The 26,328-nt window shown below is 37.5% G+C and overlaps 2 protein-coding genes across 2 annotated transcripts in view; both read left to right on the top strand.

Annotated features, from left to right (window-relative positions):
• dusp22b (dual specificity phosphatase 22b) overlaps positions 1 to 10,074 on the top strand; it is a 32,611-nt gene extending 22,537 nt beyond the window's left edge. Inside the window, exons 5-7 of the mRNA XM_051698010.1 lie at positions 3,671 to 3,745; positions 4,556 to 4,727; positions 9,595 to 10,074. Of these exons, the coding sequence (XP_051553970.1) occupies positions 3,671 to 3,745; positions 4,556 to 4,727; positions 9,595 to 9,732 (385 nt within the window). The 3' untranslated portion in view covers positions 9,733 to 10,074. The remainder of the gene's footprint in view (positions 1 to 3,670; positions 3,746 to 4,555; positions 4,728 to 9,594) is intronic.
• Positions 10,075 to 11,429: 1,355 nt separating this feature from the next.
• irf4a (interferon regulatory factor 4a) lies at positions 11,430 to 23,107 on the top strand. Its single transcript, XM_051697677.1, has 9 exons — positions 11,430 to 11,526; positions 12,058 to 12,257; positions 13,752 to 13,938; positions 14,958 to 15,049; positions 15,792 to 15,948; positions 17,641 to 17,742; positions 18,209 to 18,604; positions 20,769 to 20,881; positions 21,191 to 23,107. Exons 2-9 carry the CDS (start codon positions 12,060 to 12,062, stop codon positions 21,329 to 21,331), a joined length of 1,386 nt encoding a protein of 461 aa, XP_051553637.1. The 5' UTR covers positions 11,430 to 11,526; positions 12,058 to 12,059; the 3' UTR covers positions 21,332 to 23,107.
• Positions 23,108 to 26,328: the final 3,221 nt, after the last annotated feature.

Raw genomic sequence — 26,328 nt, 5'->3', positions numbered from 1 at the left:
GCGATTAGAATTAGCACTCTCACGAAAATGGGATAAGTCGTTGCGCATAGCGCTGTGCTTTATGCACTCACGAAAACAGAGCCCTAAGCTGGTTGGTCAGCATTGTTAGCTGCATGGCTATACTAGTACACTTGCCCCAAATCAGTGCATTGAAACTGATTCTGGTGCAAACTGGTCTTTTCAGAAGTGAAGAAGGATACTAACTTTAACCTGGATGGTTCGGCCAGCTGCTGTTTGCTATGATAGTCATGCTGAGCTTTCTATGGACATGACAACAATCACTAAGAATACAAAGCCATACAGCACATACCACAAGTGCCATGAGTGTGTTCACAAGGTCACTCCGATCATTTAAGTGTTTGTCCACAACATTGGTAGACACTTGTTAGAAAGGTTGTGTGAAATGTCTATTGGATAGACTTTTGTTCTGTCAAGTAATTGCAGTTGAATGTGTCCCACATCTGATTTTTCCCTCTCATGTGTCACAGATCTGTTTTTTGAAGACTGTGTGAACAGGAAAAGATAAATGGAATCTGACTGGCCACTATTATATGTGGAAGTATATCAGATACACTTGTGAGTTCTATGTGAACAGTCAGTTACCCTTGGCATAATCCATAAACTAATTTATGCATTGCACTTTATGATATATTACACAGAAAGGTGCAAAGTATTTGTTTGAAATGATTTGTTTATTGTTACTCAATAGAAAGTTACGATTAAGTGAAAATGTTAATGAAAATACATACATTTAAGACTGGAAGTGCAACGTTCCTCTAATTTTAAATAGTAATAAAATTAGAGCTGTCAATCGATTACATTTTTTTAATGGAATTTAATGCCTGCTATGCCAATTAATTAATCGCAATTAATCACAAATGATCAATATTTGCAGAGAAAGGCACCCAAATTAAAATAGTAAAATTCAGATAATTAAAATACATTACATTATTGTGGCAGATGGGTAAGCACTGATAAGACAAAAAGTGGCTTTAGAAGGCAATATACAGTATTTCATATCATTGAACATAAGTCTATCATTGGCCTAAAGTCCAGAGAAATTCATTTTGCAGTTTAATTCTTCAGTTTGTCCAAGGTAGACTTATTCCAAGTACACATGCATCAGTTGGGCGTTTTTAAAGCGTCTAACTCTGGTTGCGTCGTGTCATAAACACAGCGTTGTATGATGCTGTCATTTTAAACGTAGTTTGAAACCTAGAAAAAAACACTTGCATTTAAAATTGCTCTCCATCCAGCTGTGTTTGAACGCAAGAATGTGTCCTCATCTTGTGCAGTCTGCTGTCAGTAAGTGTGGTTTGTTGCCTGTACAGCTGGAGTTGCGCTTTCTGCCTTCTGCTGACTAAGATTCGAAGAATTATGGATGCTGTTCTTTATTTTCAAAATTAAATATATTGAACAATAATATCACATTTTAAAGGGGATTTATGCATTTAATTGGCTATTTTTATTTCTTATTTATTTTTATATCATAACGTACATCAGCCTGCTAATGGCCCGACAGAAAACGTCCCATTGACTAATACGACCCTGCCCTACAATATAGTCCCGATACGAGAATACTGAGTAGTATCTGTGCAAGTCAGTTTTGGACCGTCACCTGTTTCAGTGTCTGATGAGAACAGCATCACAAAAAAAAATTACATTTGAGAAGAAAATTGGAATTGGATAATCAGATGTGTGACAGTGTATTGTCATAGTCTGACAGAAGACCTCTAAAATGTAGGTTATATAAAACTGGATCCCAAAAAATATTCGGACACTTTCACTGGCAGCCAAAAGTTTGGAATAATGTACAGATATTGCTCTTATGGAAAGAAATTGGTACTTTTATTCACCAAAGCATTCAGCTGATCACAATGTATAGTCAGGACATTCATAATGTGAAAAATTACTATCACAATTTGAAATAAATGTAATAAACCACTTCAAAGAGTTCTAATCAAAAGTCCTTCATGTGCAGCAATGACAGCTTTGCAGATCCTTGGCATTCTAGCTGTCAGTTTGTCCAGATATTCAGGTGACATTTCACCCCACACTTCCTGTAGCACTTGCCATAGATGTGACTGTCTTGTCGGGCAATTCTCACGCACCTTACAGTCTAGCTGATTCCACTAAAGTTCAATGTGGTTAAGATCCATAACACTTTTCTAATTATCTGTTGTTCAGTGTCTGTGTTTCTTTGCCCACTCTAACCTTTTCTTTTCAGTGTCTTTTTCTTTGCAATTCTTCCCATAAGGCCTGCACCCCTGAGTCTTCTCTTTACTGTTGTACCTGAAACTGGTGTTGAGCAGGTAGAATTCAATGAAGCTGTCAGCTGACGACATGACGTGAGCGTCTATTTCTCAAACTAGAGACTCTGATGTACTTATCCTCTTGTTTAGTTGTACATCTGGCCTTCCACATCTCTTTCTGTCCTTGTTAGAGCCAGTTGTCCTTTGTCTTTGAAGACTGTAGTGTACACCTTTGTATGAAATCTTCAGTTTTTTGGTAATTTCAAGCATTGCATAGCCTTCATTCCTCAAAAAAAAAAATAAAAAAAAATAATGATTTCTCAATTTCTGGAGAAAGTGGTTTAATTTTTGCCATTTTATTTGTATTTATTTTTACCTAATATTGACCTTAAGACATGCCAGTCTATTTCATACTGTGGCAACTCAAACAAATACAAAGACAATGTTAAGCTTCATTTAACAAACCAAATAGCTTTCAACAGTTTTTTGATATAATGACAAGTGATTTTCTAGTACCAAATTAGCAATTTAGCATGATTGCTCAAGGATAAGGTGTTGGAGTGATGGCTGCTGGAAATAGGGTCTGTCTAGATTTGATCAAAAATGACTTTTTTCAAATAGTGATGGAGCTGTTTTTTACATCAGTAATGTCCTGACTATACTTTGTGATCAGTTGAATGCCACTTTGGTGAATTAAAGTACCAATTTCCTTCTGAAACAGCAAAATCTGTACATTATTCCAAACTTTTGGCCGCCAGTGTAAGTTACACTTAAGGAATACTTTTTGGGTCCACTGTATTTATCAATACCTATTATAGTAAACTGTACCCTTACAAAAAATAACTACAGTATAAGTGTGGTAATTCGGACACAGTATTACTGCAGTATCAGACAGTATTTAGCAGAGACCGAGCACTTCTATTTAAATAAATAGGAGAAACTGGAAGGCCAGTGATGTTGAAAAGGAAGTCCCGCCTCCAGTAAAAGAGCCAATCAGCTTTTGAATTGAGAGATCACTTGTCAATCAGTGAATGTCATTAGCCGAATCTGCCTGAAAAATAGCATTTTTCAGTGTGATCCGAGCAAAAGCACAATTAATGATACCACTGTTGTTAGATTATACTGCCGATTTTATATTGTCTTGATCGTAATATTGACCAACCGTCTTGGAGATTTCAGTCTTTCCCCATTGAAGTAGATAGGAGCTGAACTTTCAAAGATGGTCACCAAGTGGACTGACTTTCCTTGAAAAAAGGACTTTGAAAACCGCAGTAATAAAATTACCGTACTTGTACTACAGTTATTTTTTGTAAGGCTATCACTGTATTTTAATATGCCACTGATTCAATCTAGTATCTTGCAATGCAGCATCCCTCACAGTTCATATCTGTCATGTCTGTTCATGTTTCCGTTCACAGGATACAACATTTTAAAGAAAGTATTAGATTCATGCATGAATCACGGCTGAAAGGAGAGGGCTGTCTAGTTCACTGGTAAGTCAGGGGTTTGTACAGTATGTCATTCAGATATTTAAAAATATATTTTACATTGGTCAGTTAAAACTTAAGAATAATGTTAGTTAGATCTGCCACCTGCACCATGCAGTTTGATATGTTTGCATGAACAAAAATGTGGACCATACCTTTAGAGGAACCTAAATGTGCCTCCAGCCAAGATACCAGTCCTAATCAAGCCCAGTGTGACAATGTGAACAGCCGATTACTAGGTGTCAAAGGGGGCTATTTTTGAACTTCCCAAAACAGCAGTAGACACCAGACTCTGTTTGATATGAGAAAATTATAAGGCATGTGGCTTGACAATTTCATACCGAAAACACATAATGAGGTGAATAGTATGTCTTTGACTACATTTTAAAACCTTTTATGCAGTAATGTATGTGCTACAGTAATAATTTGAATGCATTTGGTGAAACAAAGGGAACTAGATGTGATCTTCACCAGTGTAAAAGTCCCCGCCACAATGCTAAGGTGTTGTGTGTGGTTGCTAGAAGAGGACGATTGATAGTGGATTTTGCAGATACCATTAACTTAAGGTATTGGAAGAAAGACGTGTAATCGGCCAATAGTTTTTAAAAATCGATATATTGAATTTTCGTCTTTCCTTACTGTGTCAGGCCGGCCCAGACATCGAGCAACAAGAGTCCAAATTGAATGAAGTCCCACATGCAGTTTATTGTGAAAACAAAATTTTCAAGATTATCAAGATTTATTGATATGCATATTTTGGACTCATTTACATGAATGTTTTGTGTAGTTCAGAATATTTAATCTTGTTTTGTCCAGTCTTGCTGGCGTGTCGCGTAGCGTGACTCTGGTGGTGGCATACGTCATGACTGTGACTGGTCTGGGGTGGCAGGAGGCTTTGGCAGCAGTGAAGGTGGCCAGACCCTGTGCTTCACCCAATGAGGGCTTCCAAAACCAGCTGCAGGAGTTTGAGACCACCCAACTACAGCAGGTGATGATGCCTCAAACATTTTAGCACTTAAATAGTATCCTCGGTTAGCAGTTTGCACCAGTTTTTCAAACGTCCTTGTTCTGGAAGTATTTTTCCCATTATTTCTCAATTTTTTTCCAATGTTTTTCATAAAAAAACATTCATAAAACAGTTATAAGCCAGATATTCAATTGTAATTATAAGCCATTGTAATGACGTAAATTACAAACTTCGATTTGATGCAAAAACTTATTTGAAAATCTGAAGAAAAGACAAAGGTGCAAGACTGTGTACTTAACAACATTCATTAGAACCTACTAAGTAGTGGGAATTGGGCATTCCAAAAGGGGATAAAAAAGAAAAAAGACCGGTCAAGACCACAACTGTGGGGATATCACTAAATTGCCTGTGCGTTGTCGATTTATTTGTCATCATCATTACTGTGATTGGATGTAAAACTTCCTGCTTCAAATTCAAGCAATAACTTGACTCATTTTTGAGTGATTCTTGACTCATAATATGACTAATTTGACATTTTTGTTACTGTTAACGGCTGTCACCCAACCCCTCACACGCACTCCTAGAAAGTGAATGCATGAAACAGGAGAAGAAACTGTCTGTCTGAGAGATGTCAGACAAATCTTCTGTAATACAATTTGGCTACCTAAACCAGTGTTTCCCAACCACTGTGCCCACTAGTGTGCCGTGAAAGATTGTCAGGTGTGCCATAGAAAATTATCAAATTTCTCAAAAGTATTTTAGTGAAGGCATAGAGACAGTAGAAGAGTTTTAAAGTTTCCAGTTCCGTTACAAAGTATTTTATGCAACCAGTTTAAATATTTTGTCCATCATAACATTATTGTTCTAACAAAATCTAGTCCGCTGTCAAACTCAGCTCCTCACATGCCCACAAAATGATGCTTCATCATCACACTTGTAGTAAAAACATTCAGTCAGTGAACCGAATGAATAGAATACAACAGGTGTATTGTTTTACTCAAAGACTAAAAGCTGTTTATTTGTGCACAGCATAGAGTTAACAGATGTTATGAACCGATTTGGCTTAGTTTTCACGTTTTTCTCATGAAACATTAAAAGAATATGAGAAACTGTTACATACGATTACTTAAAGCAAATTCTCCTGTTTTAAACGAGCATAAAAACACTGTGATACGATGTGTAGTTTCTGAGGTACTGTAATCTTCACAGAGGGCGTTTGACATCTGAACCGGTGAATGGAGGCTGGGCGGCTGCTCCCGGGTCCTAGTGCCTGCCGGATTCGACCTCTGTCAGTGCGACTTTTTTTTCCTCTATCAACAACGCGATTTTGACCCGGTGCGACTTGTAGTCATGTGCAACTTTATGTCTGTAAAATACAGTAAATAAATAAATTATTTGCTGTGCCATTGCAAGAATTAATTTGCAGGAACAAATCTTCAAATTGGAAAAGACATTAAATTTGTTGGTTTTTCATTATCCAATTAGCACTCTTGGCATCTGTGACCTCATTATACAGCATACCTATGTTACTTGCATTTTGCATAGCCGAATTTCAAACATTATGAGTTCACGATACTAAGACAGAAAACATGGACTAGTTCTTGAAAAGGAAAACTATCGATGATGATTTTGTGGGATAGTGGTGTGCCATGGGATTTTTATAATCGTAAAAAGTGTGCTGTGGCAGAAAAAAGGTTGGGAAACACTGACCTAAACCACAAAGAGTTCATCTGCAAAAAAGCATCCAAAAGAAAACACAGCAGTATGTAAATTCTGCAACGTAATGCTTACCGAGACGGCTGGGACCATGTCAAACTTTTATCGGCACTTATAGAGGAAGCATAAAGAAAGGTAAGCTAAGTGTAAGTGATGCTAGCAAAGCTAGATAGCTAACATTAGCAATCGGCCTCTTGCTGCATTCCATTTAACTCAGAAGTCGTATTTTCCAACTTCCTACTTCCCACTTGAAGTCGTAATTACAACTTTAAAAAGTCGTACGGAAATTTTTAAACTCCGATTTTGCAGAGATGCAGGTGCGTGACGTCACTCAATTTTGTCGCCACCCAAGATGATGTACAAAATAAATGATAAACATTCACTGTTATTAAATAATAGCGCTAAATTAGTCAAAGTTCCTGCATTACATGATATTACAGTTTGTTTAACAAACATTAGCAGAGTAGCAGGTGTTCAAAACATGGTAAATTATACTGCCTTTTGATAATCGTACACCTGTAGCACAAATGCTAGCGTTGCAGATTGTTTATGAATTGGGTTGTTAGGAGACATCTCTGGTGACAGTCAAACACCTGCTAAGATAACGGGAGCGTTGCAGTTTTGTATCCTTTAAGGCCATCTTCCAAGCATTTGGCATTGGAATCCCTTTAGTCGGAGATCGGAGATATCAAGTGGAATATCCCACATCCGATTTGAATGGAACACATCATCTGTACCTAAACTCATCTTCACCCCTCACCCAAAGAGATTTAGCGAGTATTAGCTATACATATTAGCTACCTATGTATTTACTGTTTTTTAGGGCACTAGATTCAGTTGCTTGCCAGCTATTTGCCACCTAACGAGGTGCGCAAGCGCTACCTAATTTAGTTAACATATATTGAGGGATGTAGCTAATGCAGTATACTGAAATATCTTGCTTACATAAGTATTCAGCCCCTGTGCTGTGGAAGCTGCCAGGTTACACTGATGAAAGGAATTGCCTTAAGGAGGACACAATTACTTTACCACTGGCATCCACCTGTGAATAATTAAAGTGGCAATCACATTTTCTGGATAAAAAAACCCATTGTTGAAGGATCATTGGTCAGGCTGTGAAACTTTAGGAAAATGGAGACCAAAGAGCATTCCACATAAGTTAGAGATAAAGTAATAAAAATGCATAGATTAGGGAAAGGGTACAAAATAATATCCAAATGTTTGGATATCCCAGTGAGCACAGATGGATCAATAATCAGGAAGTGGAAGCTGCACCACCCAGGCACTGCCAAGAAAAGGCCATCCCTCAAAACTCAGCGCTCTAACAAAAAGGAAACTTGTGAGAGAAGCCACAGAGAGGCCAACAATCACTTTGAAGGAACTACAGAGATCAGTGGCTGGGAGTGGTGTAATGGTGCACTAGTCAACCATATCAAGACCACTGCATAACGCTGGCCTGTATGGGAGGGTGGCAAGAAAGAAGCCGTTACTCAAAAAGTACCATCTGAAAGCACGTCTGGAGTTTGCCAGAAAGCATGTGAGTGACCCAGCTGTGATGTGTCAGAAGGTTTTGTGGTCAGATGAGACCAAGATAGAGCTTTTTGGACAAAACTCAAAGCGCTATGTGTGGCGCAAACCTTACACTTCCAATGCCTCAAGACACATCATTCCTACAGTGAAGTATGGTGGTGGCAGCATCATGTTGTGGGTATGCTTCTCATCAGCAGGGACTGGGCATCTTGTTAGAATTGAAGGAAGAATGGATGGAGCAAAATATAGGGAAATATTGCAAGAGAACCTGCTTCAGTCTGTTAAAAAAACTGAAGCTTGGGAGGAAATTCACCATTCAGCATGACAGTGATGCCAAGCACAAGGCCAAAGCAACATTGGAGTGGCTCAAGAACAAAAAGATAAATGTCCTACAGTGGCCCAGTCAAAGTCCTGATCTCAATCCTATTGAGAATCTGTGGCACTATTTGAAAAGTGCATTCCACAAGCGTCACTCAACCAACCTGAACAACCTGGAGCAAATCTGCCGAGAAGAATGGGCCAAAATCACTTAGTCATTGTGTGCAAAGCTGGTATATATGTACCCCAAAAGACTTAAAGCAGTTATTGCAGGAAACGGTGGCTTGACCAAATATTAATGTGTGGGGGTTGAATACTTGCAAGCAAGATATTTAAGTTTTTTATTTTTCATAAAAATATTTCCCAACAAAAAAAAACAATGTCACCTTACAATAACTGATTTTGAGTTTCAGTGTTTTAAAATAAAATATCAATCAGAATGAAATTTCAGTGTACCATTTGTAATTTGGTAATATGAGAGAATTTTTCAGGGGTCTGAATACTTTTGCAAGGCACTGTATATATGGCAATAAAAGAGGTGAATGAAGAGGAATCTTCATTTGTTTTCTGTGGGTGTTCTTATGGGAATGTGGATCTTTCAGATCAATTTGAGGAGTGCCTATGGTTTGCATGTTCCACATTTTATCATAAGTTTGTCATGAAGTGTGGGACTCGCACTGGTCTGGTCTTGGTCTTGACTCGGTCTCGCCCTGCCTTGGTCTTGGTCTTGTCTCGGTCTCGATACACTCTGGTCTTGACTTGGTCTCGGTTTAGGTGGTCTTGACTACAACACTGGCATAGTGTATAATTCATAATTTGGGACACAGCTTATTTTAATGCACCAACTTTATATGTTGCTTAGCAATTGCAAACAGCTTCCAGTTAGGAGAATGAACTGTATAACTTGGCAGATGAATCGTTTATTCCGATTATTATTAATACATTCAACTCTCAATTGAACATTGTTGTTTTTTATCATAATGCTGATGCTTCCATTTTTATAAAAGCAATAATCACTCGAGTTCATTGTTACAGTGAGTAAGGGGTTAACAAACATGAATATTATTATTATTATTTTGAATAACGTGCCCCAATAAGTCCTTTATAGTGTGACCAAGAGTGTGTATTTATAAAGGAAATAGTGTCAATTTTGATTTCATGTTGAATTTTATTTGTTAAATGTTAAATAATTAAAAGTATACATTTTAATTATTATTAAAGACATGCATATTTTTTGTTAATAAATACAGATTTATGGCCTCTTTATCTAAGATAATTTTAAAAGTCCTAATTAATCAGTATTATATGTACTGTATATGTTCAGTTCAGGGAGTGGCTGAAGGAGGAGTATAAGAAAAACCCTTTTAATGATGAAGAGGATATCCTTGCCCTGCTCGCACAGATACCCAGCACCTCAGCACTGTTGGAGAACGATGTACAGGACAGGACGGTGGACACCTGAAAGGTCTCGACTAATCATTCACTCCAGACAGAGAAGGAAATCTAAAGTCAACAAGCCATTCCTCAAAGACTTGTTCATGATAATTGTTATCTCAAATAAGAAATGTCTTCATTTTACATCCTCAGTCAAGTTGGTGACTGTGTATATGGCATAGCACTGTTTTTTAAATTTTTTTTGTTTTAATTAAAGGACATTTTTTCATTTTGTAAATAAGATCTACAGTATGCCAGATTTTAATGTTTACTACTGAAGCAATGTTAGATGTTAAATTGCGTTTTGTAGTTCTTGGTAATTTACACTTCTGTTATAAAAAATGTATTCATACTAAAGTCTTTAACTGAGTGAACTTGTTTTGTGTTTCTGTTTTTCCTCAATATTTCCTAGAAGAGTGAAGCTCTTGTGATCAATGACAGTGATTACTGTTGACACATTATGTTGCCAAAGCATACTGAGGGACTGTTTAAATGAAACCTACATGTCAAAGTGATAGATAGATAGACAGAAGGACAGATAGATGGATTGACAGATGGATAGATGATTGATAGATCAATAGATGGAAGGGCAGATAGATAGATAGATAGATAGATACTGTAGCTAGATAGACAGACAGACAGATACTGTAGATAGATAGACAGAAGGACAGATAGATGGACTGATGGACAGACAGATAGATAGATAGATACTGTAGATTGATAGATAGATAGATGGATTGACAGATGGATAGATGATAGATAGATCGATAGATACTGTAGCTAGATAGACAGACAGACATACTGTAGATAGATAGATAGAAGGACAGATAGATAGATGATTGATAGATCGATAGATAGATGGAAGGGCAGATAGACAGACACAGACAGACAGACTAGATAGATAGATAGACAGACAGAAGGACAGATAGATGGACTGACAGACAGATGATTGACAGATCGATAGATAGATAGATACTGTAGGTAGATAGACAAAGATAGACAGACAGACAGAAAGAGAGACAGAGATAGACGGATGGACAGTTATCAGGACTTTCTGAAACATCACAACCTTAGACGAACAGTTGTTTACTATAAAGGGTTTAAGAACAGTTTAGTTTGAAATATAACTATTGCGAATGTTGTTATCTTAACTTTATAATGGTATTATAAATGTAATGTTTATGTGAGCATGTGCAGTTGATGGAAGTTTATGTTGGTGTAATGTTGTTCTGGAAAACACCAGGGGGCAGCATAATCAACGTTTGGAACACATTGGTAACATCTAATATTACTCCCCAAGTTTCACATAACTTTACTATTATTTGTGCTGGGGGTTAAAAGTTGAACAGACCCAAGCAGTCTACGTAACTGCGAATATTTAAATCACATTCATAAAAAACACAACTACTTTGACATATCCCCCTTTGGTACCCTCAGATATGTTTCTGCTCCGGCCCCATTGTGTTCCGTCACCGTGACTTTCATCAAACCTCACATAAATAAACAAACACCACACATCGGGATAGTTCTGATCTGATGACGAGTGCCGGGAGATTTTCTGCCTTAAGTTTATCGATTTTTGTTCCACCGTGTTCGAGGGATTTCCCGTATGTTGGATGTTTATTCTTGCGGTTCTGCCGTGTTTCTCTGAAGTGTTTGGCTCTGAATGCTGCTGGAGAGAAATACACTTCCACGTAAAGCTCCACCCATCTCTCCACCTATCACACTTTTACATTATTTAAGAATAGAAATCATCTTCTGCTGCCATGACTTGAGCTGTGTCGGGTTTGAAAGTCGAGTCGAGCCGTCTGCATTCACAAAGGTAAGACCGGAGGCTTGATCTCATTCACAGCATGTTACAATTACTGATTAAAAGCAATTAAAAAAAAAAAAAGCATACACTTTTGAACCAAAAGCTATGTTAACTAACTACATTTATGTATTTGTACATTTTCTATTCGCTTCAAATATATCTATATGTATTTTGTTTTAGAACATACATTCATTAACTCGCCGTCTTTTAACACACACACACACACACACACACATATATATATATATATATATATATATATATATATATATATATATATATATATATATATATATATATATATATATAACTTTTATGTGTTATTGGCATGCAATCATTCTCAAACTATCTTGATGCATAGTTCTTGCTTTATATGCATACTGTTACATTCTCATAGATGTCTTTTATGCATTATTTTCCATTCCCTTCAAGAATATCTAGATATTATTCTTTTGTTTAATGTTTGGTTCTGCATGCATGCGTTTGAAACACTCTTCTGCTCACTGCATGTGCACCTGCCCTCGCATGCACCTCTGACAGACATGAACTTAGATGGAGACTGCAGCATGTCAGTCAGTTGTGGGAATGGCAAGCTTAGACAGTGGCTCATCGATCAGATTGACAGCGGGGAATATCCTGGCTTGGTTTGGGAGAATGATGAGAAAACCATTTTCAGGATTCCCTGGAAACACGCTGGGAAACAGGACTACAACCGGGACGAGGATGCTGCGCTCTTCAAGGTGAGTCATGAAGATGAAGATGGATCTCCTGGTGGATCCTCTGAACTTTTTAAGTGATAAATAAATGATTGTCCCCAAAAAGTATTTGGACATTTGTCACACTTGACAAGTGGCATGCATTTAAAAGAAATGATAGAACTAGCAGACTTTTAAAGCAAAACTTTTCACAAAACAATTGTTTGTTAGGAATAAAAAAAAAAAAAAAAAAGTTAAAAATGAAGACAGAACATTTCTAGTTGTCAAATGTTAGTGGAACATGTTGATACTTTATGTGATGAACTGCACCTGTGGTTGCTCTGCTAGGACACCACATACATTCTCTAAAAATGACATTAATGTATTTTATGTATAAGGGACCAAATCATGGCCGGGTCTAAGAGGGGGGTCTAGGAGAGGCACTGCCCCCCTTGATTTTCCTTGATGTGATATTTTTCATAAAGAAAATGAAGCCTACGTTTAGAATAATTACGATTTTCTACATTGTGACATTACTTTCAGGACACTTAAGCACATTTTACCCCCTTACTTCTCAATATTGCAATGTGTATGTATGTTTTACGTTAACTATTCCTATTTTTTTCAATGAGTGAGTACACACACATCTTTACACCAATTATGCATAATAAGCCGACAACGTGTGAGGTCATGTAAACGCCTTAAACAGCTTTCCTTAATCGGTTTAAGGTCATTAACGCCTTAAGATTAAACCGATCAACTCGGGTAGATTTTTCTCTATTTTCACATTGCATGTAAACACCTTTACCGGTGTTCTTGCCAGCTTATCCAATGTACACATGTGCTGTGTGCATGCCTTTTCACGGTTTGACGTCAAAAGCAGAGAATAACCCGACCTTTTTCAAATCTCATGTAAGCGCAGTTTTCTTGATTTTTAAAATAAGCTGGTTTTTGGGAGCCATCAGCGCAATGGCGTGCATGTAAACAGGCTCAGTGATGGTTTTCATTACTGTAACAGTAATTTTATACTGTATAGCAGTACAATGCTGTTGTACAAATAGTTTTTTTTTATTAAAATCAGCAAAAATTAAAGGCATTAATAAAGAATGTTGACTATTGTGATGTGTAAATACTTTAAAATGTAAACAATATATCTTATTGTTTTTTTTTTCAGATTGAGGTAATGAGAATACCATAACAACCTTTTAGAAATGTGCATAAAATGTACGTAACTGTCATGGAAGTAATGTCATGATGATGTAAAAAACCTTAATTGCCCTAAAAATAGGCTTCATTTTCTATATATAATATAATATCTCATTTGTTTAGTTTGATTTTTGAGTAAAACTGGACCAGGACATTTTCTTGACAGGTTTCGTGAGAATCACCCGTATAAGCATATACATTTACGTATACCTTTAAACGATGATCCTACCTGTTCGTTCTTGGTAGAACAGTAAAGTTCTTTTTCTTCAGTGTCTTTCCTTCCCACTTACTCATTCTCTCTTCCCATCTTCGTGGTGGTGTTTCTACTTGTAGGCTTGGGCACTGTTCAAAGGGAAATACAGAGAAGGCTTGGACAAACCAGACCCTCCAACATGGAAAACAAGACTGCGCTGTGCCCTTAACAAAAGCAATGACTTTGATGAACTGGTGGAGCGAAGCCAGCTGGACATTTCAGATCCTTACAAGGTCTACAGGATAATTCCAGAAGGAGTGAAGAGAGGTAATTACCTTACTCCCTGATATTAAATGGTTACTTTACCAAAAAATGAAATGTTAGCCTCAGTTACCATCCACTTTCTGATCTTGTATTTTGAATGAATGAGATGTGTTACATGTATTACTTGCATTAACAGAGGATCATTTTGAGCTTCGACTAACCACTGTATTAGATGCCGTCTAATTGGATAAATCACTGTTGGTTCTAAGAAATCAGTCATTTTTGTAGGGTGTAGTTGTTGGTCCAGCTTTGATAGACTGGACCGTAGTCAAACTCTGAAAAAGCAAAATCACAATGAGCAAATGTGAATGCATGAAAAATATATTCACCTTGAATATTGCTGCTTGCCCTCACCAACTGTAGCAGGAAGCTGAGAGGAAGCCACTACATGTGCTAAAATCCTCAAGCTTTTTATAGAGAGCTTTGGTTACCAAGTGCACAACACTAAGCAGCACAAGTCGCCCATCAGTCCTTGCATATTAAACTTGTGAGATGTAGGGTCAAGACCATGAAGATTTCTGTTTGGATCCTTAAGTATTGAAAGTACTTTGTGGCATAAAATTAATTTCATAAAATATAGTTTCAAATTTTTCTGTGGGTACTATACTTCGAGATTGCAGCTACCTGTAAAGTGTAGGCAAGATTGAACTGTAAGTGAATTTATGGTTTAAGACATACAAATTGGTTTGGGTTTCTTATGCAGAAATCAGAATTTCATCAGGAGTGTCACTATAGATGTTGTTGAATTGTATGTTTGTTTTCTACATTTCAAGATGAGGCAACAAAAATGGTACAATTAGAGTTAAGGCCAAATAGATGGCGTTTGTGAAAAGTAAAAAGCTATCGAATGTTAAAGCCATATGTTCCAGATCTGTGGATAAAATTTAATTGCAAAGGAGATGGTTTTGTAGCTAGAGATTCACAGGAATATTTCTGCCAGAGCTAAAAATTACCATTGCTGTCAGTTTATTAGCATAGGCAAAATTAGCATTGTTATCAAACTTTTCATTTATGCATTGTAGGTTCTAAGGCCAGTAGCATTGAAGACAGCACAACACATGTGACTCCTATCAGTTACCCCATGCATTCTCCTTATCCACCCCTACAGCCTCAGGTAAGCTGATATTACTGTTGTAAGATCACACTTTTTACTAAATATTGTTTTTTATTGGTAACATCGGAACAGGCAAATGGCTCCTTATGATCGGTAATATTTCAATACAGTTCCACACCCATGTTTTTCGAGATTTATTTCCTTTTATTCATTGTTTCATTAGCGTTGTATCCATCTACGACTACGTTTTGAGTTGACAGAAAACAACTAAAACAGCCTGAGATGGTTTGCTTGTCTCAGCTGGTCACCCAGCCTGGTCAGTTTGCTGGTTTTAGAGGGGTTTTGGGCACTTTTCAGCTGGTCAGGCTGGGAGACCAGCTTAAACCACTGGGAAGAACGGGTAACTAATAATACAACCCTGTACCAGCTTAGACCAGGATGAAGTTCAATGCTGGTCCGGGCTGGTTGGTCCTGGTTTGGTGCTGGTCTGGCTGATGAACTGGAATATCCATGCAAAACATGAATGGTGAAACTGGTCAACCAGGATGGTCTTTCTGATTAAGCTGGTTGGCCAAGGAAGTCTTGCTGGCAAAGCTAGTTTAGAAGCCTGGTGGGGAAACCAGCATATCAGCATCCTGCATTGAGAACCAAAATACTAAAGACTTTAGTGAAAACAAGTCTTAATATCTTATGTAGTGTTGCTTCTCAGGTAAATGTGTCTTCTTAGAAGGATTTGTAGATATTTTTACCAAGAAAATAAGTCAAAAATACATTAACCCTCTGCAGATGCCTGGATCTGCAGATGCCTGGATACATGCTCCCTCAGGAGAGGCGTGACTGGAGGGAATATAGTGCAGATCAACCTCACCCGCAGGCACCTCATGCAGATCTACCGTACGGCCAGTGTCCATACCCACCAGCGCGCTCCTTACCCTGGCATCCATCACCCTGTGACAACGGTACCTGCTTCAAGTTTCTCAAATAATGCAAAATCAAAGCCATCTCCGATAGCGGTGTAAAAATCTCCATAGCTGTATAAAATACAGCATTAAATGAATGTGATAAACTCAATGTACCCAATGACCCAATATCAGGTTCTAGAGAACAACATCAAAGACTACGATAGCCCATATTTAAAGCTTGTGTAAATCTTTAAAGCAATAATTCACAGAAAAATACAAATGCACTTAACCACTGTCATGTTGTTTTAAATCCATATTACTTTCTTTCTTCTGTGGAACTGAAAAGGAGCCTCATTCCCAATTTCCTAAATTGATTCTTTTTTTTTTTTTGTCCTTACAATGAAAGTGACTGAGGCTGTCAGTCTTTAACATTTTGCCAACATCTCCTTTTATGTTCCATGGAAGAATGTCATACGGGTTTGGAAAAAAATGAGAGTGAGTAAATGACAGAATTTAAATTGGGTTACTGTCCCTTTAAGCTTAATCGTCAGATGTTGGTTTCTTGATGCTATATGCTCTCGCTTCTGTTTTGCATGCTTGTTCCTGTAGTACTTGAGAAGAGTGTTTATCAAAGGCAACATTAGCTGACTTTGAAAAGAAAGAGAAAATCTAAATTTATGATATACACTATGTGTATTAATAGATATTGTGTGGTGAGAGTACTTCTTACTCTGTAAAAGAGAAAAAAACATTAGCTTGAAATCAAGGTGTACCAAGGAATGCGTGTCACATTTGCATGTTTTACTACCTGTGCAGGGGTGTTTTTATAACATTTTCTTAAGAGCCCCTTTGATATATTTTGCTATAAATAAATAAATAATGATCTAGTTTACAGCAGATACATACAGACACGATGACTAGCAGCAAAAGTAACAAATAAATGTTAGATGATCACACATTGGGCACAAAGTGAACAAAGCTACACATACACTTAACACGTTAAAACGGTACTAGAAATTCAACAAAAACTGACATAAGATGGACACACCCTGAATAAGTTACAATTTTTATCGCTAAAGAAATGCATTGTTGACAAAGTTGAAATTTTAATCTTGTTGTCTTGACCTTTTAAAGGGCCCTCTGGGTCTTAAAATTTGAATTCTTGGTCTTGACTTGGCTCTCAAGGGGTCTAGAGATGGTCTGGATCTGGGATTTGAAGGGTCTAGTCCTGGTCTGGATCTAGGTCTCGAGGTGTCTATTCTTGGTCCAGATCTGGCCCTCGATGGGTCTAGTCTTGGTCTGGATCTGGGCCTGGAGGGATCTAGTCTAGGTCTGGATCTGGGCTTCAAGGGTTCTAATCTTAATCTGAATTTGCGGCTCGAGGGTCTAGTTTTGGTCTGCCCCTGGGCCTCGAGGGGTCTAATCTTGGTCTGGATCTGGGCCTCGAGGGGTCTAGTCCTCGTTGGATCTGGGCCTCGAGGGGTCTATTCTTGGTATGGATCTGGTCCTTATGGGGTCTAGTCTTGGTCTGGTTATTTTAGGGGAGGAGTTGTGTAATGATTTTGGGTGTAGTCTTGATTCCAACTCTTTTTGAAGGCTTGCAAAATAAGGAGAGGGAAGCCAACCATTTTCTTTTGCAAAATGCAATACTTGGGCACATTATTAACAATGTGTGTTGTTATTATTAATTGTCCAGCCACACAACAGTCTTTGCTAAACCATCCATTTTAATGCTCATGCACCTTCCAGGATACCAGATATCTGGCTCCTTCTACACCTACTCACCTACAGAAACTCATCCAGTGGCAATGGACCACAGTATGAGATCCGCTGAAGCCATGGCCATTTCAGGTAAACAAATGAAATCACAAACAAAAAAACTTGTATATGTACAGTGTATATTATATATGTTAATATGAACTGCTATGTTGAGGTACTAATTAGGTTGCAATGACATCCATTGCTATTACTTTTGTAACAAAAGAACAAAATGGCACTTAATGTGTCCTGCACGGTTTATGATCCCTCAAACTCTGAGGCTTATTGAAGAGAGGTGAGCCGTTGCTTTTCTAAGCTTTTCATCTGGAGGATCATAAAACAAAACAAAAAATCATACAGACTTACATTTAAGAAGTCACAACTAGAACCACCTGTCTAAAATTCTCATTGGTCAATGGATGCTTACATCAAATTACATTGCAGCAAATGTTGAAATCTTATCATGTAAGAGCACTGCATTGCACCATCTCCTTTGAAATCAATGGATTTGCAGAATTCTCTGGCTCTGACTCCATTATGTCTTCTCTGTCCTCTACAGACTGTCGCCTGCACATCTCCCTCTACTATCGTGAGTCTCTTGTTAAGGAGGTGACCACCAGCAGTCCTGACGGCTGTCGAATCTCCTCCTCTTCAACTCCTGGATCCCCCTCATCCCCTTCTTCTCCATGTCCAGAGGAGAGGCTCTATGGTGGGGCAGAGCCTGTGCTCTTTCCCTTCCCATACCCCCAGTCCCAGCGGCGTGGGGCCGAGAAGCTGCCTAACATCCTGGACCGCGGAGTTGTGTTGTGGTTGGCTCCGGACGGACTGTACGCCAAGCGGCTTTGTCAGGGGAGAGTGTACTGGGAAGGTCCACTTGCCCCATATGCAGACAAACCCAACAAGTTGGAGAAAGAGCAGACCTGCAAGCTGATGGACACTCAACAGTTCCTTACAGGTAAGAGGAGATGATGGTCTTCAATGCATCAGAACTAGAGAGTGATTGTTAATGGTTTGAGCTGATTTAGAGATGATAAAACATCTGCCTGTGGTTTGATTAGGGAAGAGATGACAGGATGGTGGAGATCGTTGAGGGTAGAAATTTTACAAGATTTCCCAGGGTATTAATGCTGTCTAGTCTAATTGAATTCCCTTTAATTAAAGAGAAGTGTCATTAGGGCTGTTAAAAACCTTTTCTGCAGAACTTTGACACAATTATGGGCTGTTAGATCATTATGTGATTATTTAGTCTCCTTGGGTTGGAGTTGAGTTTTATTGCTTTGGCAATTTATGCAACAATGAATTTACGAAGGAATTACACAGCTCTATTTACACAGATTTCAAACAATCATCTATCGAATTATTTAGTGAGAAATTTGTTGTGTTGATATGAGAATTTTCAGAAGAATTATTCTCTTGTGTATTCTCTTTTCTGCTTGTGTTTCATGAGTTGGGCCAATCGTGCATTGGCGCTTATATGGGAAACTCGATTTGAAATCTGGCACGGATCATTTCTATCAGAAAGACTTGAGATTATTGGAATAATACGAACGAAAAGATACTTAAATCATTTGGCGTAAGCCCTGACCTACGGTTCAGCGCTTCGATGCTGTTTGAACCATTAGATCCCTCCAGAGGCGATGATGGCAGGGGAGTGAAGCTTACCTCCGCCCAGGACGGGACCTAAACTGGTGGAGATGGGGTGGGATGGGGGGTGAAAACACGGAAGTCTGCGAACAATGAGAGGCAGCTGGCAGGCTTATAAAGCGGAGGCTGTATTGTGATTGAATGTGATGCCTGATGAATGAATCCTGAGATCTTTCTGCTAGAACTACTCTTACGCTTACATTTCTTGAACCCATTCTTGAAAATCTTTTCATGGTGTCCTGTCGCCTGTCAATAAGAGTGGCCAAGAAACAACAACAACAACAAAAAACAGTAGTGTCTTTGATTAGTCCAAGTTGATTAATTTCCTAATCTTTATCCTTGGAAATGTTAGATACAAATGACAGTGTGTTGGGAAAATGTCCAAAGTAATGTTCCTCATAAGATGAACTTGGAAGATGTTTGTTTTTATGTATAAATACCAATGAAGTTCGTGTCTAGGTTTATCAATTAAGCCTTGAGCATATTTAGAAGTTTAGTCATACCAGAGGACAGACCTGTCATTTATCCTAACTTCAGTCTGTGGTGTGTACATGAAAGCATGTTCATTATCCTGTGTGTGGCTCAACTACATGTCATGATTAGGTCTGACTCTAATGTCACATGTTTAACGTGGTGCTCGGCACTGGGGAACTTTCCAGCAAACTCTTAGATAATGTTGCAGACCACCTCATCACAGAAACAGACTCCCTCATAGAGGTCTTCTGTGCACCTGCTAAAGTTCATTTGCATTTTATCTCTCTACCAGTCATCAGTTTAGAAGGTTATGTGAATATGCTTACATGGGGTCTTGTGTTCACATTATTGCTCATCAGGAGTTTTTTTCTATTGATGGTTAGAGGAATTACTGTAAAGAATATCTATTGACATTTAAAATAAACTGATAGGTTTTAGCAGTTGTGCTTTTGTGTGCAGTTTTTGTTTATTTTTGCCATTTATATTATGTAACTTATCCAATTAAAATGTAATCAGTAATAAAAATGCACAATTTTCCAAATGATAGGTCAAGTAATAGAAGCATGCAAACTAGACTTAAGGGTGAATCTTACATATTTCACTCTAAAATCAAAAGAATGAAATGATAAATTATACATATTTATACATTATATACATTAGCATAAATATTATACAATATAATACAAGTTGTCCAGATGCATTATGGTAATGAAAATGTGTTTAGCAAAATGTGCTTAATTGTCATGGAAATAATGTTACAATGTACAAATTTGTAATGGTTTAATATTCTATGAGTTCTTTATTTTTATTATTTTATTATTAATTATTCATATTATTTTTATTTTTTTTAAATAAATAATGTATTAAATATTTTATTATTAATTAACTATACATTTTTATTTCGGGGACAAACGGGAGCTGGATGTGACCCTGAAATTCAGTTTATTATCAAAATATTCCCGTTTAATTATTAAATTATCTTTTTTTTCTTCTCATCACAGAGTTGCAGGGTTTCATTCACCACGGCCGTCCAATGCCACGCTCGCAGGTGGTGTTGTGCTTCGGGGACGAGTTCCCAGATCCCCAGCGGCAGAGCAAAATGATCACAGCTCAGGTAAGAACCACCTCCATTCCGATTCTGCCCTGTCTTTAAGCCAAATGTTTAAAGGTACTCTGCAGAGGATTCCTTTTTTAAGGTTTCATTAGAAATGAACAAAATACGTCACTACATTAAGCCTAAAATAATAATTTTACATGAGAGCTGTCAGGTTAAATCTTTTGGGAAATTTCAGGCTTCCATCATTTCGTTTATATCATGTCCGTAAACAATGAAAAGAAAGTCTGGCGGCAAATTTGCTACTTATTTGTTCAGACAACATATATCTATTGTGAATATTCTCATGGTGTGTCTCTTGGTTTAAAGGTGGAGCCCATGTTTGCCAGGCAGCTCCTGTACTTTGCCAGCCAGACCAACGGTCACTACCTGCGTGGCTATGAACTTCAGACTCAAGGTGCTTTACCTGTAGACGACTATCAGAGAAACCTCCAACACTTGCAAGAGTAACCTTCAAATAAAAGGGTTAGGGGGGTTACTGAGAGACTCCCCCTGAGAGTAAAAGCCCAGCAGAGCATATCTCCTCTGCGCGAACCTCGCTGAGGACATGCAATATGACAATGAAGACTTGAAATCTGATTGAGATCGCCTGACCAAGTGCCCACTCACATCCCAAAGCTATAAATGTATGTTTTTTATGTACGTTAAAGAAACTCCTGCACTTCAGACACACTGATGATACTGTTTAGATGCAGCATTTTTTTTTATCAGGTTGCTAATAATTGTCAAAATTGTGTCACAAATGTGTATTATGTCTTGATACAAATGGGGTCCAAACATCTGAGACTGAGACTTTTATTTTTGTCATTTAAAATGACTTAAAATGAAGAAATATTTCAGATTCTGCACTATTTCTTGGTCACTAATCAAATAATCAAATTTGTTACGTTGACCATACCAAATACAGAGACATTCTGCAGTTCATGTCAAATTTCTGATAAACTATTGTTTATGCTGATAATATTATTTATTATAAAATATATATATATATATATATATATATATATATATATATATATATATATATATATATATATATATATATATAGGACCCACTTTATATAAGTGTCTTTAACTACTGTGTACTTAAGCATTTGATAAAATGTGCCTATTATGTACATACGTGTAGTTGTATTGTACTTACAATTACACTTAAAGGACCTGCATTTAATTACAACTGTAGTTACACTGTTAACCTTACCTCTAACCCTACCCCAACCCTTACCCTAACCCCCACTCCTAAACCTACCCTTACCCTAAACCCTAAACCTAAACCTTACCCCTACCCCTACCCATAATCCTAAACCTACCCATACCTCAATCTCAGTAGCATCAAAAGTGAACCATGTGAGAATTTTGCTCAACAACATGTAGTTAACAAGAAGAAATATGAAGTGGGGCCAAATATATATTTAATTGTCTCAGATTTTGGACAACACTGTACTTCCAAATGTTTCATATGGACATTTAAGAATGAAGCTTACCAAAACTAACAACTACAATGCAGCTATTTTTATATATATATATATATATATATATATATATATATATATATATATATATATATATATAAATGAAAAAAAAATTTTTTTTTAATAAAACATTGCTTATGGGTAAAATATTTCTGATAAATGAATGTATATTTACATAGATTCCTTTTGCCAGTCTCTATTTCTTCTGACTTTCTAACAGAATTTTCCTCAGTGTTTATAACTCGGCTACATGTGACTATTTATATTGTATGCATGTAGATAACTATATGCAAAGCCGAATGTTCTGTACAGTGTATAGATATCAAAGAAAATATTTCTCTAAATGGCATCTGATCAGAACTTATATAAATGCTAAATACAAAGAAACAGTTTGTGGTTGAGTGTGTGATTGTTATCAGCCTGTTAGTAAAGATATGTCAAAAACATAATCATAGCAAAAATCTGGTACTCCCCGGTGTGTTTGTGTGTGTGTGTGTTGTATGTGTGCATGTGTGGTATTTTGTGTGCTGATGGGAACGTACTCAAGCACATTACTGCCCACAGAACTGTGATGCTGTCAGATGTGTGAATGAAAGAGGTATGGAGAGAAAGACCTCTCACGTGCTGTCTTTTACTTTCTTTCTTAGACTTTCTGTCTCAGGATAGTTTTTTTTAGTGTTCATTTTACTCTTTTTTTATGACTATTTTATTTCAAAACTGGAAATTTTTAAGTCAATAAAGATATTTTTAGTTATCCCAGTTTTGTCTTGTATTGCTACTACTGTCTGAGCCTCACAGTTATACAATATTTTATGTGCATATATGTTTATGTCTTTAATGACTTTATGAGTGCATGTGAGTAAATGTGTCCTGCAGTTTTAAAATGAACTTACATGAATAACAGTAATAACAATTATCAGATTTTTTTCAGATTCATGAATGTGCCACATGTTGAAAGACATTTATAGAATAAGTATAGATTTTATATTCATACAGAAAGGACTTTCAAGGACCCCCATTTGAAATCCCTGGCTGTTTGGGGTTTCTGACTGAATGGTTCTTTGGGGAGTAAAAACTTCTTTTGTTGATGTTTCAATATAGGTTTTACAGATCATTGTTTTGATTTGTGGGTTCTTTAACCTCATGCGACCCCATGGCCACATGTGTGGACGTTGTATTTTGGCTTCGCTATATGTAACGCATGATTTCAATTAATTTAAACCTACTGATCTCAGTTCAGAAGACTCTGGGCTGTCAGTAAATGGTTAAACTTTCGACGCCAACAAAACTACATCTGGTCAGAAAACGTATTTCAAGTTTTTACATTGAAACCTGCAAGTTATGTGTCCTGTCTATGTGTACACTAATCTCTCTTTTAGTTATGCTTGAGTGATAGCAATCAAGAGCAAAGGTTTTTACATTGAAACCTGCAAGTTACAAGGGAGTTTACATTGAAACTCCAGTGGTTAAATGAATGTCTTCTAAAGTGATATGATCGCTTTGAATGAAAAACAGATCCATATTTATGTCCTTTTCACTATAATTGTTTACTTCCAGTCACTCTCCGAGTTCATGAGGGGAATCAATTCACGCTGCCTCTCGCGTGACATAAGCGAGTTGGCATGTTCACTTGAGAATTGACGCGATAAACCGGAAGTGCAGCTCAATTTGTTCACAACAGAACGCTGTTCACATGCTTCATTGGTTTTGCCTTTATTTTAAGATCCCAGTGTGCTTACGTCATGCGAGAGGCAGCGTGAACTGATTCCCCTCATGGACACGCAATGGCAGAGCATATTACAGTGTCTGACATCAAGTTCATGCGCCTCTTTAATGTTTTCTTTAGTGATATCCGACTGACGAAGGGACATCGTTTATGCAGATGTGAATAGCAATCTTAGAAAATCTGGGGCACATGCTCACCAAAACTGGACAGCTAAAGACTGAAAAAACACAGCCTGTTTTGATGAATCCTGATTTCTGCTGATGTACACAGATGGTAGGCCAACTGCAGCCACAGCTTTCTGTTCTTGGCTGACAGAAGTGGAACCCGACGTGGTCTTCTGCTTTTGTAAACCATCCGCCTCAAGGTTCGACATGTTTTGCAGTCTGAGATGCTATTCTGCTCACTACAATTGTACAGAGCGGTTATCTGAGTTACCATAGCCTTTCTGTCAGCTCGAACCAGTCTGGCCATTCTCTGTTGACCTCTCTCATCAACAAGGCATTTCCATCTGCAGAACTGCCGCTCACTGGATGTTTTTTGTTTTTGGCCCAATTCAGAGTTAATTCTAGAGACTGTTGTGCATGAAAATCCCAGGAGATCAGCAGTTACAGAAATACTCAAACCAGCCCATCTGGCACCATCTTGTCCCGTATTTAAAGATGGTATGATGTGTCCTGTCTGTGTGTACACCAATCTCTCTTTTAGTTATGCTTGAGTGATAGCAGTCAAGAGTGGGGGGGAGGGGGGGACACAGGAAGCTCAATTCACAGGTGCACAGGAAGACTAGCCCACAAGAAAAACACTGAGACGAAGGGAAGGGGGGTTTGATTTGGGTGGGGGACTGCAGGGTAGAAGGATGGGGGGGCATGCACTGTAAAAACTGTTTAACCCAACACAAGTTTAATTGCTGTCTTAAGTTGCTGTTTAAAGTCAACATGACCAACATCATATTTGACCTATTTACTTTAATAAATGTTCCTGGTTTATTGTGAACATTGAACAGTTCATCTGCACGCAATGTGTAAACTTTCATCAAAATTTAATAAATTGCTCAGCTTCTAAAACGACTTTGATTTTTGACTGACGTTACCATGTTTAGGGCTGTCAATCAAGAACAATTTTTAATCAAATTAATTATGTAATTAATCATATATATCAATATTTGCTGAGAAAGTTTCAGTAAGATTTACTATATAAATGACATCTGACATATGTATGTAGCATTTATAATGTGTATTATATTTCGATCTTTCATCAAAGGATAGCCTTACAAATCCACAAATGTCTGGGTTAAGCCCCGAATATTCACTGACCCTAGAACTGCCCCTGATAAATATTACATAATAGTTCAAATAATTATAAATATAATAGAGGTCTGTAAATCTATATTTATATTTAAATATATTGCATTATTGTGTCAGCTATGTAAAGCATTGATTAGACAATATAAAATGTTGCTTTAAAAGTCCATTTATTGTTGTTGTTGTTTTGTTTTTTTACTTTTAGTCCCATATCACTGAATAAGCCTACAGTCGACAGCAATCCATTTTCGAGTTGGTCAATCTATCCGGTTCTAACAGGATGCGTTCTTGTATTCAGTCTGCACTATTTTTAATTTTCATCTATGTACATGCGTGTTAGGCAGACACTTTTGGAGTGTGCTTTTAGGATGCTGTTTAAATATTGCGTCTTGAGATCCCTGCATTCTGTTCTGCTTCATCCAGCTATTAAAAATGAGACTGGCTCTTATTCTGTAGCTGTGCTGCTTGTGATGTTTGTTGAGGCACACTGACTACCCCCTGCTGCTGTGGCTTTTAAAAACTAGTTATATGTACTTAAAGCTTGAATTACTCTGATGGTAGGAAAATCTGTACTTTTATAACGGAATTTATCATACGGGGGCATGATTAGTTGTGTTAATTGTTTTTTAAGTGTACTAACACATTAAATCTACAACCCTTGTCATATTATCCAAGTATAATAGGTTTGTGACCACAATTTACTTTTGGCAGATGCTTTTACCCAAAGTGACTTACAGCACCCTTATTACAGGGACAAGCCCCCTGGAACAACCTGGAGTTAAGTGCCTTGCTCAAGGACAAAATGGTGGTGGCTGTGGGGATTAAACCAACAACCTTCTGCTTACCAGTTCAGTGCTTTAGTCCACTATGCCACCACCACTCCTGTTTAATCCAATTTAATGTTGGCTTTAAGTAAAATCAAAGTGGTGGCAAAGTTACAACTTGCTA

This window comes from Myxocyprinus asiaticus, chromosome 5 (genome assembly GCF_019703515.2).
Source record: "Myxocyprinus asiaticus isolate MX2 ecotype Aquarium Trade chromosome 5, UBuf_Myxa_2, whole genome shotgun sequence".
Taxonomy (NCBI): domain Eukaryota; kingdom Metazoa; phylum Chordata; class Actinopteri; order Cypriniformes; family Catostomidae; genus Myxocyprinus; species Myxocyprinus asiaticus.
This window is presented reverse-complemented; position numbering and strand designations above follow the sequence as displayed.

Excerpts from the sequence above, each read along its gene's own strand:
- irf4a (XM_051697677.1), top strand. The coding sequence starts at position 12,060 with ATGAACTTAGATGGAGACTGCAGCATGTCAGTCAGTTGTGGGAATGGC. Across the intron at positions 18,605-20,768 it reads CACTCAACAGTTCCTTACAG|AGTTGCAGGGTTTCATTCAC; the intron begins GTAAGAGGAGAT and ends TTCTCATCACAG. Across the intron at positions 20,882-21,190 it reads GCAAAATGATCACAGCTCAG|GTGGAGCCCATGTTTGCCAG; the intron begins GTAAGAACCACC and ends CTTGGTTTAAAG.